This window comes from Pezoporus wallicus, unplaced genomic scaffold, assembly GCF_028554395.1.
Source record: "Pezoporus wallicus isolate ANWC-B61680 ecotype Strahan unplaced genomic scaffold, APGP_CSIRO_Pwel_v1 contig_3573, whole genome shotgun sequence".
NCBI classification, from domain to species: Eukaryota; Metazoa; Chordata; class Aves; order Psittaciformes; family Psittacidae; genus Pezoporus; species Pezoporus wallicus.
In genome coordinates, this window is record NW_026642425.1 from 755,509 (window position 1) to 772,964 (window position 17,456).

At 48.4% G+C, this 17,456-nt stretch overlaps 2 protein-coding genes across 3 annotated transcripts; one reads left to right on the forward strand and one right to left on the reverse strand.

The window, feature by feature from the left end:
• Positions 1-189: 189 nt before the first annotated feature.
• On the reverse strand, positions 190-9,308 carry CIAPIN1 (cytokine induced apoptosis inhibitor 1). Of its 2 annotated transcripts, none has more exons than XM_057430433.1 (9): positions 9,217-9,308; positions 5,068-5,243; positions 4,146-4,298; positions 2,583-2,659; positions 2,199-2,367; positions 1,934-2,007; positions 1,495-1,610; positions 892-961; positions 190-421 (listed from the first exon to the last, which is right to left on the reverse strand). In XM_057430433.1, exons 2-9 carry the CDS (start codon positions 5,222-5,224, stop codon positions 311-313), a joined length of 927 nt encoding a protein of 308 aa, XP_057286416.1. In that variant the 5' UTR covers positions 5,225-5,243; positions 9,217-9,308; the 3' UTR covers positions 190-310. The 2 variants fall into 2 exon arrangements, with proteins under 2 accessions (XP_057286416.1, XP_057286415.1); XM_057430432.1 differs by lacking the exon at positions 9,217-9,308 and adding an exon at positions 8,811-8,832.
• COQ9 (coenzyme Q9) lies at positions 9,236-17,439 on the forward strand. The gene is made up of 9 exons (XM_057430436.1): positions 9,236-9,372; positions 10,354-10,522; positions 11,111-11,246; positions 11,589-11,731; positions 11,998-12,082; positions 13,227-13,331; positions 15,148-15,303; positions 15,734-15,787; positions 17,335-17,439. The coding sequence occupies exons 1-9, from the start codon at positions 9,315-9,317 to the stop codon at positions 17,368-17,370; spliced, it is 942 nt and encodes a 313-aa protein (XP_057286419.1). The 5' UTR covers positions 9,236-9,314; the 3' UTR covers positions 17,371-17,439.
• The last annotated feature ends 17 nt before the right edge of the window (positions 17,440-17,456 follow it).

A 17,456-nucleotide genomic window follows, 5' to 3' on the forward strand; every position in this document is an offset into this window, starting at 1 on the left:
CTACTTCTGTCTGCTGGTGGGACATGCTGTGATCGTCAGTGTCCCAGTATGAAATCAAGCCAGCTAAAACAAAGCATAACATGCTGAAGTCTAATACATATGAGGCCACTTGTCACCGAAGATTATTAAGGTATCCCAAGGCTGACTACAAGTGATGAGCTCACAGCAGTGTCAGTGCCCACAGTGCCCTTCCCACAGGAAGTATTGGCTGGAAAGCATGAGTTTGAGAGGATGAGAAGGACTGCAGGAAGAACCTTAGACTGATGAAAGAGCAGAGGAGTCATTCATGGGACATCCAGAGATGTCTTGGTTAGGCATCATGCAGCTGGTTCTCTTTCAGGAGGATCTTCTCCCCAGGCTTGAAGGCTGGCATCCCCCGGTAAGGGCAGCTGGCACAGCGAAATGCATCCCCCAGGTAGCACTTCCAAGAGAACAAAGGCACCTTCTGTAACCAGCAGCAACTTTCAGTTCTCTTCCCCTGGAATATGGCTTTTCCAGCTCCTCAGCATGTCAGCACAGAAAACACCTCCCTTCTACCCTCTTCCCAAGGCATGCTGTGTTAGCAGAGCTGTGCAGGACATTAGGCAAGCTTCCCCTCAGCCAGTGTGCCCACACGTGGCTGCATATTGGGCTGAGGCAGCCCCCAAATCCCCCCTGGCTCCCTCCCACAAGGTAACCTGCCCTGTGAGCATAGGAGCAGGGAGGTGAAGCTTCACTGTTCATTCTGACTCCCACAGCAACAGGTGCAGTGATGCAGAGTGTGTGTGCAATGGCAGAAGCAGCACAAGCAGTGTCTGGGAGCGGTACGCTAGCCTAGGGAGCACTCACTAGAGAGCACAGTTCTTAGAGATCATGCCCTGGCAAAGCATAGAAACAAAAATTATTATTTACATTTCCACAGGCAGATTTGGGCTGTACACTCTTCTTCTCCTGTTCCAGTTCTTCAGCCAGGCCACATGTGCTGTAGAAAAATAAAGAAGTCACCTGCACGTTTCTGTTTAAAGGTTGTGAGTCACCAACACTCCTTCCACCCCTACTCACATGCAACAGCCCTCACTCTGTCACACAACACAGCTGACACTGGGACTCTCCTGCCCTTCACTTTGTTCCTCAACACCACAGTTTGTGTAACAAGTGTTGAAGTACACTCCTCACCTTTAAACTGAGTAGGAAATGGCTGTATGGCATTTGCTATGTGTGCTCTTTCTTCTTCAGATCTGAGAAACCAGGGTTTTAGTCAAGGCACAAACTGCATAGCCACCCTCAGGAAGGCTGCTGATCACATCAGTGTGGTAATTTGTAACAGCTCTGGGGCAGCTAGTCAATTCTCACTGCATTTGGATTTACATTAAAATAATTAAGAAAAGTTACGAACCAAGAGAATTATGCTCTGAAGAACAGCAAATTGCCCACAATCTTTTTAAAACCCATCCAGCTCTGAGGGTTTAATGTTACAGTTGAAAGGTTCACCAATATGCTAATTCCAACACTGACCAGTTCTTGCAGGCTTTCTTCTTGCCCATTTCTTTGCAGGATGGAGCTCTGAGGGACAATGGATCTGGCTTTTTCAAATCCTCTGAATCCAACAGCTCATCAGGGTCCAAAAGATCCTCAAAACACAATGAAAGAGAACACGCAGGAAACTGATTTGTCAGCAGGGAATGCCATTGCTGTATTATGTCCAAAGAAATGGTGCTATCTGTAGCACTAACATTAAAGTGCTGTAGCTGTGCCCCCTTATCTGTGTCTCCCCTCCACCCTCACCACACCTCTGGGCTTTCAAGACCTCAAATATGAGGTATTTTGCCCTAGGGATGCTTTTATGCCTCGTAAGTTGTAAAGCTTCCCAAAAGGCATGACTGAAACTATTTAGAATAGGAAAGGAGAGACAAGAAACAGCAGCAAAGTCTCACAAACTATACCAGATACCAACCATCTCTTCATCGTTCATATCATTGGCAGAGAGTGTCCACAGCTTGGCAGTGGTTGGGTCCACAGAGGGCTTTCCTGGAGCCAGAACAAAGGAAGAAATAGTAGTTACTCCTGCCTTTGCCCTGCCTACTCCCAGAAAATAGCTGAAACAACTTTGGAAAGCCCCAGTTCACAGGTTTTTACTGTAGCACTCCTGGGGTGAGCTGTCTCCCTCTTCCAAGGGGTGCTTGCAGGCAATCAGAAATGTAGCACGCACTACTCCTTACCTGAAGCACCAGGTTTCTTGGCAAGGAAAAGTCTGAGCTGACTTGAGGATCCCACTTCAAAATTAGGCTTCTTGCCTTCTATCTGAACAATGATTAGATCATTGCTTTGGTAACCCAAATGCTCTTGGACTGACTGAGCCTCCTCTGGGGTCAATGCTTCCTTTTGCAGCTGCAATGCAAGATTTTAGGTTATCACACTGCAGAAGCCCCAATCCAGCATCCAGTGAACACAATCATTATTTTCAGTCCTACAGAAAACCACTACCTTTGCCAAGCACATTTGCAGTAAACCAGGGTAGCTAAACACCTTGTCAACCAGCAAGTCCCCAGGAATCACCACCTACATCACAAGGGACTTTCTGGAAGTGGTCAGTACACACATACCTCCTTCACTTCCACCAACCCAGAGAGAGTCAGAGCTGTGAGGAGTTTGTCTGTTGTCTTGATTCTGCTGTTGTTTCCTGAAAGACACAAAAGCAAGAAGTAGGAGAAGGGAAGAAAAAGAATAGAGGTCACTGAGAAACCTGGAAGAGCAAAAGCTTTAGAAGGAACTGCTCAAGCCAAACCTCTGCTTTAAAACTGGGCCTTTTCTGGCTGACAAGAGGAGCAAACCAGGAGAATGCAAGCAGCTTGTTCATTAAAGTAGTAGCCTGTGTGACAAAGCTGTTCTAACTTCAGATCTGTTCTATATATGCCTGAACCTTCCTCAACCCAATTAACGCTCATCAAAAAAAGGATAAAAACCCACCCCAAAACCCAAACAACATTCCCCCAAAATATTTTTACATATTAAAGTGAACAACTCAAGAGGTTTTCAAAACTTGGACTCCTAAATGAACATTTCATTCAGAAGCAACAGTCAAGACCCTTGCTCTTGCAGGCAAAAGCTCTTACACATTCACTGTTTCAGAAACTCATTACAGGTTTATTTGCTGGGGCACAGGATTGTGCTGAACAGAATCCATTCACCCTCTCTCAGTAGTCCCACTTACTCTTTATTGCTAGTCCACCAAATTGCAGCCTGACTCTGGAAAAAAGAAACCTCATCTCTTCCAGATCTGCACGTTCTTAGTTGTGTCCCAGATGTCTTCCACCCTACCCCTAAGGTACCACTTGCACCACAGAGCCACTGCTAGCTCCAAAACATCGGCAAATCTTCCCAAGCTGAAGACGGTGTTTCCGCTGCCACTCACACCACCCTTTTCAGCACTGCAGATTGTGCCAGTGCAAACGTCATCAGCACAGATGCTTCTCTTCTTATCACATGGTGTGTTAGTTCCCACTTCCACCCTGAACCAGCTCCTTGTGCCAGCAAAGTTGAATGCATGTCAAGTACAAGACAGAGAAATAATCTTGTGTTCACCTCCTCTTGTGCTCCCCCAGCTGCCCCTTGGCACATGCTCTGGTTTTACTCTTAAAACTTAAGCCCAAACAATTGTACCTTTTCTGGATACCTATTTCTCAGCTGGCTTCTGGGGCAGCCTCTCCTGGCATTTGTCACCCGTTTTTAAAATCACTTCAGAAGCTCCTTGGAAACACAACATCTGCACCTATTTAACATCACATGCTTTTTCAAGGTAGTTTAGGATCAAGTGTTAAACTTGATCAGCACCCCATCCCTGACAGTATTCAAGGCCAGGTCAGATGGGCCTTGGAGCAACCTGGTCTAGCGGAATGTGTCCCTGCCCATGGCAGGGGGGTTAGACTGGATGAGCTTTAAGGTCCTTTCCGAACCACTTTAGGATTTTCACTGGGGAAGAATGACTGCAAATATCTTCAATGGCTACCAGGTTAAACACAGGATAAATGCCTTACTATTCAAGTTAGTGTGTCAAGAGAGTGAACATCGCTGAAGGTCAGTCAGGGTTCCTATCCTTCCATTTCAGCCTAATCCTCATGAGAATTGCTATGTTACCATGAAAACAAGGCTGATGTGGATTCTCTCACCTGATTCTGTAACCACCAGTTCTTTCAGGAGGACACAGCCCCCTGGCTTCAGTATCCGGGCTATTTCTGCCAGCACCTCGGCACTGTGCTGCGCTGTACTGCCTGGTACCATGCCAGAGAGAATCACGTCAAAAAATGAATCCTTGTGAGCAGCTGGAAAACAAGAAGGGGGAAGACGGTTCAATTTTATATATTTACACACAGACCTTTGCTTAACACATCAGTTTCACCTCCCTCCTCATCCCTCATGCTTGTGTCCAACAGCAACAACTGATTAAAGACACCATAGGAAGCAAGACTAGGGTATATCACTTCCTTTGCTGTACTGCTGGTGGTAAGAGTTAGCAGTATTGTTCTGAGTGCTCACTTACAAATCACGGAAGAAAATAGAATCACAGACTAGTTTGGGTTGGAAGGGAGCTTACGGCACATCCAGTTCCAATGCCCCTGGCATGGACTAGATCAGGTTGCTCCAAGCCCTGTCCAACCTGGCCTTGAACACTGCCACAGATGGGGCAGCCACAGCTTCTCTGGGTAACCTGTGCCAGGGCCTCACCACTCTCACAGGAAAGAGCTTCTTCCTAAGATCTCATCTCAGTCTCCCCTCTGTCAGGTTAAAGCCATTCCCCATTGTCCTGTCCCTACAGGCCCTTGTCCAAAGCCCCTCTCCAGGTTTCCTGTAGCACCTTTAGGCACTGGAGCTGCTCTAAGGTCTCCCCTTAAGGAGTCTTCTGTTCTCCAGGCTGAACAAGCCCAGCTCTCTCAGCCTGTCTCCAGCCGTTGCAGCATCTTCATGGCCTCCTCTGGACTCACTGCAACAGCTCCACGTCTCTCTTGCTTTGGGACCCCAGAGATGTCAGCTCACACAACAGAAGCACCCTCTCCCTTTAATGAAAGGGTAAAAAATGAAGCTAATTCTTACACTGAGACAGCTGGTTGACATTTTCCACAGACACACGATTACCAGCTCCCACCAGTGCCTGAATTTTATCCACCAAATCCTTCAGGGCTTCAACGGGCGAGGAGCTATCACAGATGATGGCCACGTGCTGGCCTGGTGCGACTCCGTACTCCCCCATGTCCACAGCAGAAGCAAACCTAACAGCAGCAACGGGTCGGGAGGGACACAGAGGAAGGGTTATTGTCAAGCTCAGCACAAACATCTGTGGACTGTCTTAATCACAGAACACTGACTTCTTTTAGTAAATGGAGATTATTTTCTGGAGACAGGCAGTACAGTTCCCCCAAGCTGAGCATTAATATAACATTCAGAAATAGCTACACTCAAAGGCGTAATTCAGTTTCTCTCCAGTTAAGGGGCTAGTTTGCTGGGTGACTGCAGGCCATGCCTAAAAAAAAAAAAATAAATCAAACCAAACCCCCCAAAATGCCCCCAAACCAAACTAAATAACAACAAAAAACTTACTTGCTTTCCTTAAAGATTTTAATAGAGACATACACAGGATTTAGAATCACAGAATAGTTAGGGTTGGAAATGACCTTCAGATCATGTAGTTCCAACCCCCCTGCCATGGGCAGGAATGCCTCACTCTAAACCACATCACCCAAGGCTCTGTCCAACCTGGCCTTGAACACCACCAGGGATGGAGCATTCACAACTTCCCTGGTCAACCCATTCCAGTGTCTCACCACCCTAACAGGAAAGAACTTCTTCCTTATGTCCAATCTAAACTTCCCCTGTTTAAATTTTAACCCATTACCCCCTGTCCTACCACTACAGTCCCTAATGAACAGTCCCTCCCCAGCATCCTTATAGGCCCCTTTTAGATACTGGAAGGCTGCTATGGGGTCTCCAGACAGCCTTCTCTTCTCCAGGCTGAACAGTCCCAACTTTCTCAGCCTGTCTTCATACGGGAGGTGCTCCAGTCCCCTGATCATCCTTGTGGCCCTCCTCTGGACTTGTTCCAAAGTTCCATGTTCTTTTTCTGTTGAGGACACCAGAACTGCACACAATACTCCAAGCGAGGTCTCACAAGAGCAGACTAGAGTAGAGCAGCAGGATCACCTCGACCTGCTGGCCACGCTTCTATTGATGCAGCCCAGGATGCAGTTGACTTTCTGGGCTGTTGGCACACACTAAAGCTGGCTCATGTTAAGTTTCTCACTGACCAACACCCCAAGTCCTTCTCCACAGGGCTGCTCTGAATCTCTTCTCTGCCCAACCTGTAGCTGTGCCTGGGGTTGCTCCAACCCAGGTGTAGGACCTTGCACTTGGCATGGTTAAACTTCATAAGGCTGGCATCAACCCACCTCACAAGTGTGTCAAGGTCCCTCTGGATGGCATTTCTGGATTTCCAGACTAGCAACAACTTTTTCATCACAGAATCCCAAACTGGTTTGGGCTGGAATGCACCTCAAAGCTCATCCAGTTCCAACCCCCTGCCACGGACAGGGACACCTTCCACTAGACCAGGTTGCTCCAAGCCCCATCTAACCTGGCCTTGAACACTGCCACAGATGGGGCAGCCACAGCTTCTCTGGGTAACCTGTGCCAGGGCCTCACCACCCTCACAGGAAAGAACTTCTGCCTAAGATCTCATCTCAGTCTCCCCTCTGTCAGGTTAAAGCCATTTCCCTTGTCCTGTCCCTACAGGCCCCTGTCCAAAGCCCCTCTCCAGCTTTCTTGTAGCCCTTTTAGGCACTGGAGCTGCTCTAAGGTCTCCCCTTAAGGAGTCTTCTGTTCTCCAGGCTGAACCAGCCCAGCTTTCTCAGCCTTTCTCCAGAGCAGAGCTGCTCCAGCCCTTGCAGCATCTCTGTGGCCTCCTCTGGACTTGCTCCATGTCCCTCTTGTGTCACTGCCCCAGAGCTGTACACAGGAGTGCAAGGAGGTCTCCCCAGAGTACAGCAGAGGGGGAGAATCCCCTCCCTAACCTGCTGCTCATGCTCTTGGGATGCAGCCCAGCACACTGGGGGGATCCGTGTTCAAGCACACAATGAAGCCAGGTCACGGGGAGCCGGGTCATCGCAAGCTTCTCATCACCCAACACCCCCAAATCCTTCTCCTCAGGGCTGCTCCATCCAGTCTCCCCCAACCTGTAGCTGTGCTTGGGACTGCCCTGACCCAGGGGAGACTTTGCGCTTAGCTTTGCTGACCTACATGAGGTTCTCATGGTCCCTCCTCTCCAGCCTATCCAGGTCCCTCTGTATCTCATCCCTTTCTCCAGCGTGTCAGCCATACCACACAACTCGGTGTCACCACAAACTTGCTGACGGTGCTCGATCCCACTGTCCATGTCAGCGATAAAGTTGTTGAACTATGACCCCCAAGGAACACCACTTGTCACTGATCTCCACTTGAGCCACTGACCACAATTCTCTGAGTACGACCACCCAGCCAATTCACCAGGTGGTCTATCCATCAATACCATGTCTCTCCAGTTTAGAGACAAGGATGTTGTGTGGGACAGTGTTGAACTGTACAAGTCCACAGAGATGATGTCAGTCACTCTTCCCTTATCCACCAGTGCTATGGTCCATCACAGAGGGTCACCAAATTGGCCAGGCACAACTTGTCCTTAATAAAGCCACAGCAGCTGTCGCCAGTCACCCCCTTAGTGTCTATGTGCCTCAGCACGGTTTCCATTTGACATTAAACACTGCCTTGTCTCTCCCACTCAGGAGAGACCTGACCTAGCAGAATCTGCCTCTGCAGCACATGAGGGGAAAAGAAGAAAAGCAATTTTCAGCCTTCCCAGCATTCCAGACTGAGACTCTCGACTCATGGGTGACACTGTGTGAGCAACTGCACAGAGGGGAACAGACAGTGACAGCTTTGAGAAACCTGTGTGCACCAGTATTTTATAAAAAATTGCATTCCTTACAGAGCCTGCTGAAAATCCACACTCTAGCAGTGTCATAATCACCTGTACTCACAGCAGCACCAGCTACAGGAACAATCACCGAGTCTCTTTCACTCTGCACCTCCAATACAAACCTGTTTTCCTTCCCATTTAACACAAGCACACAGAATAGGGAGCACAAGTGAGCACACCAGCTGCCCAATATACCTTCAATCGGCTACAAGCCACATGCTTGCTTTGTAACAGCCTGTTGTAAGTAAAGTTGTCACCAGAAGTCATTACATTACACACTCTGGGTAGTGTCTTATTGCCACCATGTTGTCATGAAAGCATATCTTATGGGTACCTGTGCCAGATTCAACGCAGTTGCCTGCAGTCAGGTGTAGAGTGGATTTTGACCCACGGTTCCTCTGGTTCTATGTGCAGTGGACCCCTCTCTCCTGGAAACTGCAAACATGTTCAGAACAGGACAACTCTGCACCTTGTCTGACCCACTCTAGTAGGAATTTGTGCTAATGCAGCCCACAACACCATTCAATTAAGGAATGGAAGATCTTGGTTATGAGCTCCTGGTTACAGCACCTCCCAGTTGGCCTTGCACACATATGCAACACAAGCTAAGCAACTACAACAGCCAGTAACACTAGTAACCACACATATAAATCCTAGTAAAATGCCGTCTTTCCTAGGAAGATGGCCAAAAACCTCAAAAGATACAAAAGCTGTTAGGGTAACGTGGCAAAGCTGAATTCAAAGATGCACCTTCCTCCCACAACAGCAAGTTGTGACCTTTCAATACCAGTCCAGGGCCCAAACTGCATCAACAGAACACCAGCCCACTTACCACACCGAAGAGGACTCCTGCCTTACACCACCTTGTGCCACGCAGGGAGGAGGCCCAAGGGCTGGGCCCAGCATAAAGAAGACTTTATCTGAATTCCACACACATTTACCAGCCCTTAAGGCACACCACTGCCCAAAACAGGGCAAGGAGAGGGCTGCAAATAATACTGGAGGTTGCGAGCTTCAACAGATTAAAAAACAAGATACGGGAGGGAATGTCACGAAGGAATGTCACACGGGAATTCCCTGACACACACCCCCTCCATCCCGCCCGCCCGCCCGCAGCGGCCGCCCCAGGCGCAGCCTCCGGAAATCCTTTTTAAAGGGGAAAACGGTAATCTCGGCCTCCAAGCAGGTGTCCCGGTGCCGGTCCCCGTCCCTAGTCCCCCAAGCCGCGCACGACTTACCTCAGCTCAGCTCAGCTCGCCTCGCGTCATCCCGGTCTGACGCCGTCACAGCCGCGTCCCGGCGCCGTGACGTAATCCCGCTGCTGCCCGCTTCCAAGATGGCGGCGGCGAAAGGCCTACGGCTGGCTGGCTGGCGTCTTTGGCGGGGCCGCGCCGGTGAGGGGCGGGGGGAGCGCGGCTTGGTGGGTGGGGAGACTGCGTGCTCGTCCTCGTGCCACCGTGACTGGGCCGGGGCCGGGGCCGGGGCCGGGGCCGAGGCCCGGGCCAGGCGGCAGGGCGGGGCGGGGCCGGGAGGAGCGAGGAAGGTGATGCGAAGGGCAGAGGAGCGGCGCCGCTAGGGGGCGGTACGGGGTTGTGTAGTCGCGCCAGGCCTAGGCCTAGGCCTACTCCCAGGCGCAGCCTGAGGCCCATCCTCAGCCCCAGCTCCAGGCTCAGGCTTAGGTCTGGTCCCGCCTGAGGCTGGTGTCTGTGGACCCTGGTCAGGCAGGCTGGAGACACGTAGCCTGCCGCAGGGGTATGCTTGGGGAGTGAAGCCTCTTTCACCTTCCAGGCCCTGAAACTGCACAAGGCGTTCGAGGGGACTGGGGGCGGGGTTGAGGAGAAGTTAGGTGGTGGTTAAGTGTGGGCTGTGCAACCCAAGCTTATTGCAGTTCAATTATGAATTCTCACAGAGCAGCCGTAATCAAGAGCTGTGTGACCTTTGAGTCACCTGAGAAACACGCGTCGTGATCTCAGTTGTTTCTGTTAACATTGCTGGGATATTACCAAGGGTCAGTGCCTTTCTCTTAACTTCTCTCATTCCTCCGCTTTGTCAGGGACCAAAAAAGAGAGTGGTCATGCTGCAGGGCAGTCAGGGAATGTTTGTGTGCCTGGTTTCCAGTTCAAGACTGGGAAACTCATTTCTGTTTGCTATATGTGCCGTCTGCACAGTTCTTTTCCTCACAAAACATTTTCACTTTATTTTCACCAAGTAAATGTGAGCTCAGCTGAGAGGGATGCCTCTCAGAAGTGTAAAAAGACACTTTCTACACATTTCTGTTCTTTTCATCTGGATTTACCACAGCTCTCTGCTTCATCTTAATTTTCTGTGCTTCCTTGTATTGGAAAAAGACATTTGAACCTTGGCTTCCCTTTCAGCGCTCCAGTGCCAGCTCTACCCACCACAGCGTGCTCTCCAGGCCTCAGCTGTGCTGAGGAGTGTCTTTGATGAGCAGAAGGAGCCACTGGCATCGTCTTCTCAGCATCAGTTCGATTCACATCCAGCTGATCACCAGCCTGAGCAGGAATGTCAAGGCCGTTGTCCCAGGTAACTCACTAGCTATTTCTAGTGCAGTCCTGCCAATAGACTTTGGTTTCCTGAAACTTGCATAGAAGCTTGAAGACAACGAGATCCAGAGTTAATGAAGCCTCAGACTGCAGCAACTGAAGAGCTGATTTGCTGAGACAGTGCAAATTCCACTGTCCGATGTGGAGACAGGATGGAACTTGCTTTCAAGAGGGAACCTCTCTGGTCTGCAAAACACAGGACTTCAGTCCTGGATTTTTTTGTAAATCCATACAAAATATTGTCCATATTCCTGTAACTGTAGAGTTCCTGTTGGAAAAAGCTTATAGTTTAGCTTGTTTTTTTAAAGAAGGGGTAATCTGAGGCTGGTTGATCTTCATGTAGGCACCTAGATTGAGCCCTCCTGTATTTTTCTCTTCTCTTATGGCAAAGGTTCATTAAGAATCCTTTTCCTGGAAACGGAGGGATTTTACAGGAGGAGGTGAGAATTATACTAAGCAGACCTCAAAAGCATGCCAGCACACAGCAGTGGCAGCAAGTGAGTGGCAGAGTCCAGGTTGCTGGTGTTTGATGGTGACATTCCCTCACTGTAATAATACCTTCTCATAGTTACACTGGCCAGGGCGGCCAGGAGTCTGAGGACTATGAGAGCGAGGAGCAGCTGCAGCACCGAATCCTCACAGCAGCGCTGGAGTTTGTGCCTGAACATGGCTGGACTGCAGAAGCCATTGCAAAGGGAGCCAAGGTATGTGGGAGAGAAGCAACAAACCAGTTGAAAACTGGATGAAGCTTAAGTCCAGACAGACAGGCCTGCATGCTTCCCCCACATACTCTTGGGTGATGCAACCCAGTCAGCAAATGGAATGTGGCCCAGCTACTACAGAATAACCTTGTCAGGATTACAGTAAGGCACAATGTAAAGTAGTGATCCTAAAGAAATGAAAACGTACATGAAGTACTTTTTAATGCAGTGTTGCTTTGTTTAAATTCATATAACTTTGTTCACGAAAGAAATAAACACTTTTCACAGCTGGATCCTGCTTAGCAGTGTATGACCTGGTCTGTGCTTCTCCCTTCTTCCCTGCAGAGCCTGGGTCTCTCTGTTGCTGCTGCAGGGATGTTTTACAGTGATGGCAGTGACCTGATCCTGCACTTTGTGTCTGAGTGCAACACCAAGCTGTCTGAGCTGCTGGAGCAGGAACAAAAGCTAGTGCAGTTGGGCGAAGCAGAGTGAGTATTGGCTATGAAAAGACATCTTCCTTGGCAAACTCTGCCAAAGGGACTGGATAGACAGAGAGGCCTCCTGGGACACAGATACTTTAAGTTAAAAATTAATTTAGCCAAATAAAATCATCCTCACAGAGTTGTACAAAAGGCGTGAAGGATGCATAATACTTCACATATCTACTGCTGAGGCAGGCAAACGATTGACCTTTCAAGTTCAGAATTGAGCTTAATTTGGACGTTCTTCACATTTGGGGTTTTTTCTTACCCAGGAAGAAGCCTACAGATCAGTTCCTGAAGGATGCTGTGGAAGCCAGACTGAGGATGCTGATTCCATATATTGACAAATGGCCCCAGGTATAAAATGAATATCAAGATTGTCTCCTTTTTCATTTGTATTTTAAACACTCTGTGACCTTCAACGTAGTCTCTCCACCAGAGCAGTTCAGGGTTGTAAATGAAACCCTCACTGGCTTCACATGATTTGCAGCCTTCAAGAGGAGAGCAGACTTGGCAGGAAGCAGTTAGAGGTGTCCTTAGAACAACAATTTCTTGCAGTTCTTGAAAAGCAAACTACTCCATTACTCACCATCTGGGATCCCAGGGGATGAGCCATGTCTGCTCAGTCCTGTTGCAATGTCACTGCAAGTCAGGCTCCTTGCAGCATTATTCTAGCTGCACCCATATCACCTGACACCTGGGAACATGGAACTCCTGCTTTGCTGCAGGAAGCTGCTTGCCCAGCTTGCAAGTGACAAAACTTTGACAACCTGAGGACAGATCTGTGAACTGAGAGGGCTCCATGCTTCAGATTTCAGATTTAAGTCTCAAGCTGTTCTTTCCGGGGTGGGAAGGGAATTGAATTTTAGCCACAGTAACAAGCAAGGAGTTCCCAACCATGGGCTGCAGAGACTGTTGCAAAGTCAGCCTCTTGTCCAGAATCACTGCTGGCTTCTGGGCAGCTGCATCCACCATTCCTTACAGAGAGAGAAGACAGAATTCATGGGTTTGTTCCAGATTAGCATAACTTGCCTTGTGAGGGATGTGAGTGGTTTATGACTCTCTTGGTCTTGTGTTACTATGTTCAAAGGCTGCAGGATCCCAGTAGGGCCATTATGAGTGGCTGTTCTGCTTTTGGTGGCTGCTTTGAGTTCAAAGTCAAATTCAGAGAAATGAGAAATTTGACTCCCTGCCCATAGGGGCACAGTGCAAGTGTGAGTCAGTTCAGGCTGTGCTGTTTCCATGCTTGGAGAGGCAGCTTGGGAGAGACAACATAGTGGGGTTCTTGCTGAGCAGGGGGCATGGAGCTCCAGCACAGGCTAAGGTTTATTCCACACAAATCCTGCCACTTGGAAAGCTGAAAAGAGCAGGGAGGACTTGTCACTGGGAGCTGGAGGCAAGTCAACAGCAGCAGGGCAAAGATAACAGAGCATTGTTGGTCTGCCTTAATGTTATATCCTTCTCTCTTCATCTCTTCCATTTATCTGTGTTTCCTTTGCAGGCTCTGAGCATCCTGTTGCTCCCACGTAACATCCCGTCCAGCCTTAACCTCCTCACCAGCATGATTGATGATATCTGGCAGTATGCTGGAGACCAGTCCACAGACGTAAGTCCTGGTGCTTTACAGACTGGCTGGAGCTACCCCTCAGCACCTGAGCAAATTGATGGGTTGAAGCAGGCATTGGGGCATGTCTCTCTTGAAACGATCCTGTTGTTGAATGAGAAAGACATTTTCAGAAGCACCCAAGGATCCTTTCCAACGAGTTTTAAGAGCCAATAGGACTAAATGCAAATTAATGCCCATGAGATTAGTGCAAATTAAAGGTCTTACCTTCCTAGACAAAATTCTTGTGATTTTCAGCCTAAACCTTGATCTGTACTCAGTGCATGAGCAGTGTGTCTCTGTCACATGTCTGTTCCACCAGCAGTAGCATCTGCAGATTTGACTTGAAAACTTATAAAGAACCTACCCAAAAATACCATCAGCTTATTAAAACTTTCATCTTTCTGTCAGGAAATGAAAGAAAATTATAACTTTAATTAAAACAATTAATAAATTACTTTAATTCATATAGATGTAGGGAGAAAGGGGAAAAGCTGAATGAACCATGTTAACAAAGTACTTTAATAAGCTGCTTTTATCTGTGTATAAAAGAGAAGCTACTGCAGTGAAAAATAAATAAGATGATAGGAAAATTAAAGGAATAAACCAGAAGAGATGTGAAAGACTGTGGCTGCATCAGGAACTGCAAGTCCCTTTTGGGTTATGAAAGTCCAATTGATGTGTCAGTTAGTGTCTGCACTGAGCTGTTCTAAAATCTCTTCACAGGCAGGATTAGGAGAGGTTCTAAAGTTTGTCTTTTTGTTGGCACCTTTGTGCCAGTTACATGAGTTTCCTTTGGGAAGCTGTGGTGCTCAGCCCCCCCCTCCTTTCCCAGTAACAGGGTTTAGTGTCAATTGTGGTGGACCCCTCGTCACCACACCAGGTGCACAGTAGAGTATGTGAGTGCCTCAGAGACCTCTTTGGGTGGGTTTTTCAGAGCAGAAGGAGAAATCAACAGAAAGCATTTGGTCTTGGGCACCTTAGAGATGGAGCTGGAAGTGGCAGCATTCTTCAAGTTTTTCCCCTCATCATGGTGCAGGCAGTGCAGAGCTTTCCATCCAGCTTGTTTTCGAAAACAAGGCCTTTGTAGTCATGAATGGAAGAGCCAGTATTTTTTCGAGGCAATAGCAGCAAATGAAGAGGAAGCCTCATTTTAAAATGTATTTATATATGTTGTCTGCCAGAGGTTCCAAGTGCAACTGGAAAAACTGAAGAGTTGAAGTTATTTGTGCCTCTTTGCATTGTGTAACCTGTTGTAACACATCCAACAGCACTGCTGCTAGCAATGTGCTGATGCATTTAGCGAGTCAGCAGACAGTACTGGCATTTCAACGACAGGATTTGGGAAAGGGCTATCTCTGTGTGATGTCTTGCACAGTTCTGTCCCCTGTTTGTTCCCTTTCTTCATGCATGTATCTGGTACAAATTGTAGCTCAGCGCTCAGTATAGCTGTTTCTCACCTCAGATCTTTGCATTGCCTACTAGGTATCTGTAAAGCAAAGATGGGCTCAGTGCACACAGGCTCACACACAGGGAAGAGAGGATTCCTTGCAGCCAGCAGCAGGTGCTGGAGATCTTGTTCAGCAGTTTTAGATGCCGTACTTGACCTCTGTCTGATGCTATAGGAACAGCTGTGCTATCAGATGTTTGTGTTGGCTGGTGGCCTACTGCATCAGAGAGACACACATTAAGTGGGGAAGGGAATGTGCAGTTGGAATGGTGTTTTCCTTTGCCATTCTCCAGTCTGATTTCGTGGGCTGTATCCTTGATCTGCATTCAGGTCACAGCTTCCCCTCTCTCTCATTCCCTGCCCTTGTAGTTTAACTGGTACACCCGTCGAGCTGTACTCACTGGCATCTACAACACCACTGAACTGGTGATGCTGCAGGATTCATCCCCTGACTTTGAGGAGACTTGGCGCTTCCTGGAAAACAGAGTAGCTGATGCCATGAGCATGGGCAATGCAGCTGATCAGGTAACGTTAAGGGCAGGGTACACATGCAGCGTCCCCCGTCTCCCCAGATACACCTGCAGACATACCTGTCTTCCCAGTTACACAGACCATTCAGCTGCAGAGAGACCACCTTGCACTGAGGGGTGGTTGCATAAATGCAATAAATCCTCTAGTAAAAAGGTATTTTCTATTAAAATGACATGTATTTTCTAGTAAAATTACATGCCTTCTTTGTCACAGTGGCCTTACGGTTTGGAGACATATATTCCCAGGAAATGTCTTCCATGTTTCTTATCTCTGGCTAACACTTGTCTGCAGTGCTTGGCTTCTGTCAAAACCTTTCCGTAGTAAATACATGTTTATTGTGCACTACGTCTCTGTACTTCTGTGTCTACAAGTGTAACTGCAAAAGGAAGCAAAAGGTGGTTGGCGTTATCCTTGTGTCTTCTAGGTACAGTCAACAGGAAAAGCAGTTGTCCAGGGCCTGATGGGAGCTGCAGTTACTGTAAGTAATGCACGGCTGTAAGGGCAGAATTATTTCTCTACCTTTCCTTGCTGAATTTCAGCATGTTTTTTCTCCCAAATCTGGAACACAGCATGAAAATGAATAATCTCTCATAACTACATGTAAGGATGATTTTATGGGTAGTTTGGTGTTAGTTCACTGTTTTGGGGTGAAGTAACTTGTAATAGAGCATAAAAAATTAAGTCTGAAGCTACAGAGTGAGCTTTAGGGATGAGAGACAAGTGATCAGAATAAATGCAAATGTTCTACATCACTTCTTGAGAGATCTCTTCCTCTGCCAGTGCCTGCCCTGGATATCTTGACGGAAGGCCCATGCCACCATGGACACTTGGGAGGTGGCACCTGTCTCCAGGCCACAGCAGGGTGATTTCCTCAAGCTGTTCCAGTTGACTGCAGTGTGCTTCCAAGAATCCTTTCATTTTTTGGTAGCATCTTGGACTGCTTTGTGTCCATGTAGAGGAAGCTGCTTTTCCTCTGGGATACAAAACAATCCTTCTTGTACCCAGAAATGGTTTTGAAGGGCTTCAGGGTCTCCCTGTGATTCTATTTTTAGACAACTCGCATTGCATTTAGCAGCAAAGTGATTTGCTTGTTATCAGAAATCCATTCTAATTTATCATTACAAGACAGGCTGGAACATAAACTAGAAATAATTTTTACTGTATGAAACAGTGCTCAAGAACTTCTCCCACCTCCTTCCCCCTGCAGTGGAATCATTTCACATCTTCAGTGTTTCTCAGCCTCTCCCTGCTTTCACATGTGCATGTGGACCCTCCACTAAAGACATTCCCAAGGTCTATGTGTGCTCTTGTACATCAGCAGATCCACTGTGCAGACGAACAGGAGGAACTGGGCTGCTTCTGATGGGGGGTTACAGGCAGTTTGTTTTAGGGCAAAATCATCCCAGTATATTAACTGTTACGGACCACAAGTCCTTAGCAGAACATTCCATGTCCAAGAGTGCTGCACAGGAGGAGTGAGTGCACAGCTGGACAGGTACACTGAGCTCATCAGGTCTCTGCAAAATGGACAAGCAAGCTGAGTCTCTCAAAAGCTTAAATTCATTGTCAGAGTCTGTGTGGCCACAAAAATAGAGTCAGCAGAGTGGTTAGACCAGGTTGCTCCAAGCCCCCTCCCGCCTGGCTTTAAACACTGCCAGGGGTGGGGCAGCCACAGCTTCTCTGGGCAACCTGTGCCAGCGCCTCACCACCCCTCACAGTGAAATACAGCCAAGCTGAAACCTTGCCTGGGGAGCAAGTTCAGGTCATAGAATGCCCGTGGGTGGATCCATGGTGATCTTTCTCCCCCGCACTTTTACGTTCACCGCTGTTCACAGAAGGTGCCTTTCGTCCCAGGCACGCAGCAGTCTTCCCCTCCTCACCGAGCTCAGGCGGCTCTTCTGAGGCCAGACTTGCTGCCCAGCAGCGCTGAAACCTTCGGGGCCGGGCAGGATCCTTCGTGCCTTGGGGAGAGGGGCGTCGCCCCGGGGTAGCAGCACTGAACCCGCTTCTCCCTCTGCCCCGCAGATCAAGAACCTGGTGGGGCTGAACCAGCGCCGGTGAGGAGAGACGCGGCGGCGCGGGAGCGGGCCCGGCCCTTCCCCGGCACCAATAAAGTCACTCTGCAGGGTAGCACGGACTCTTTCTGG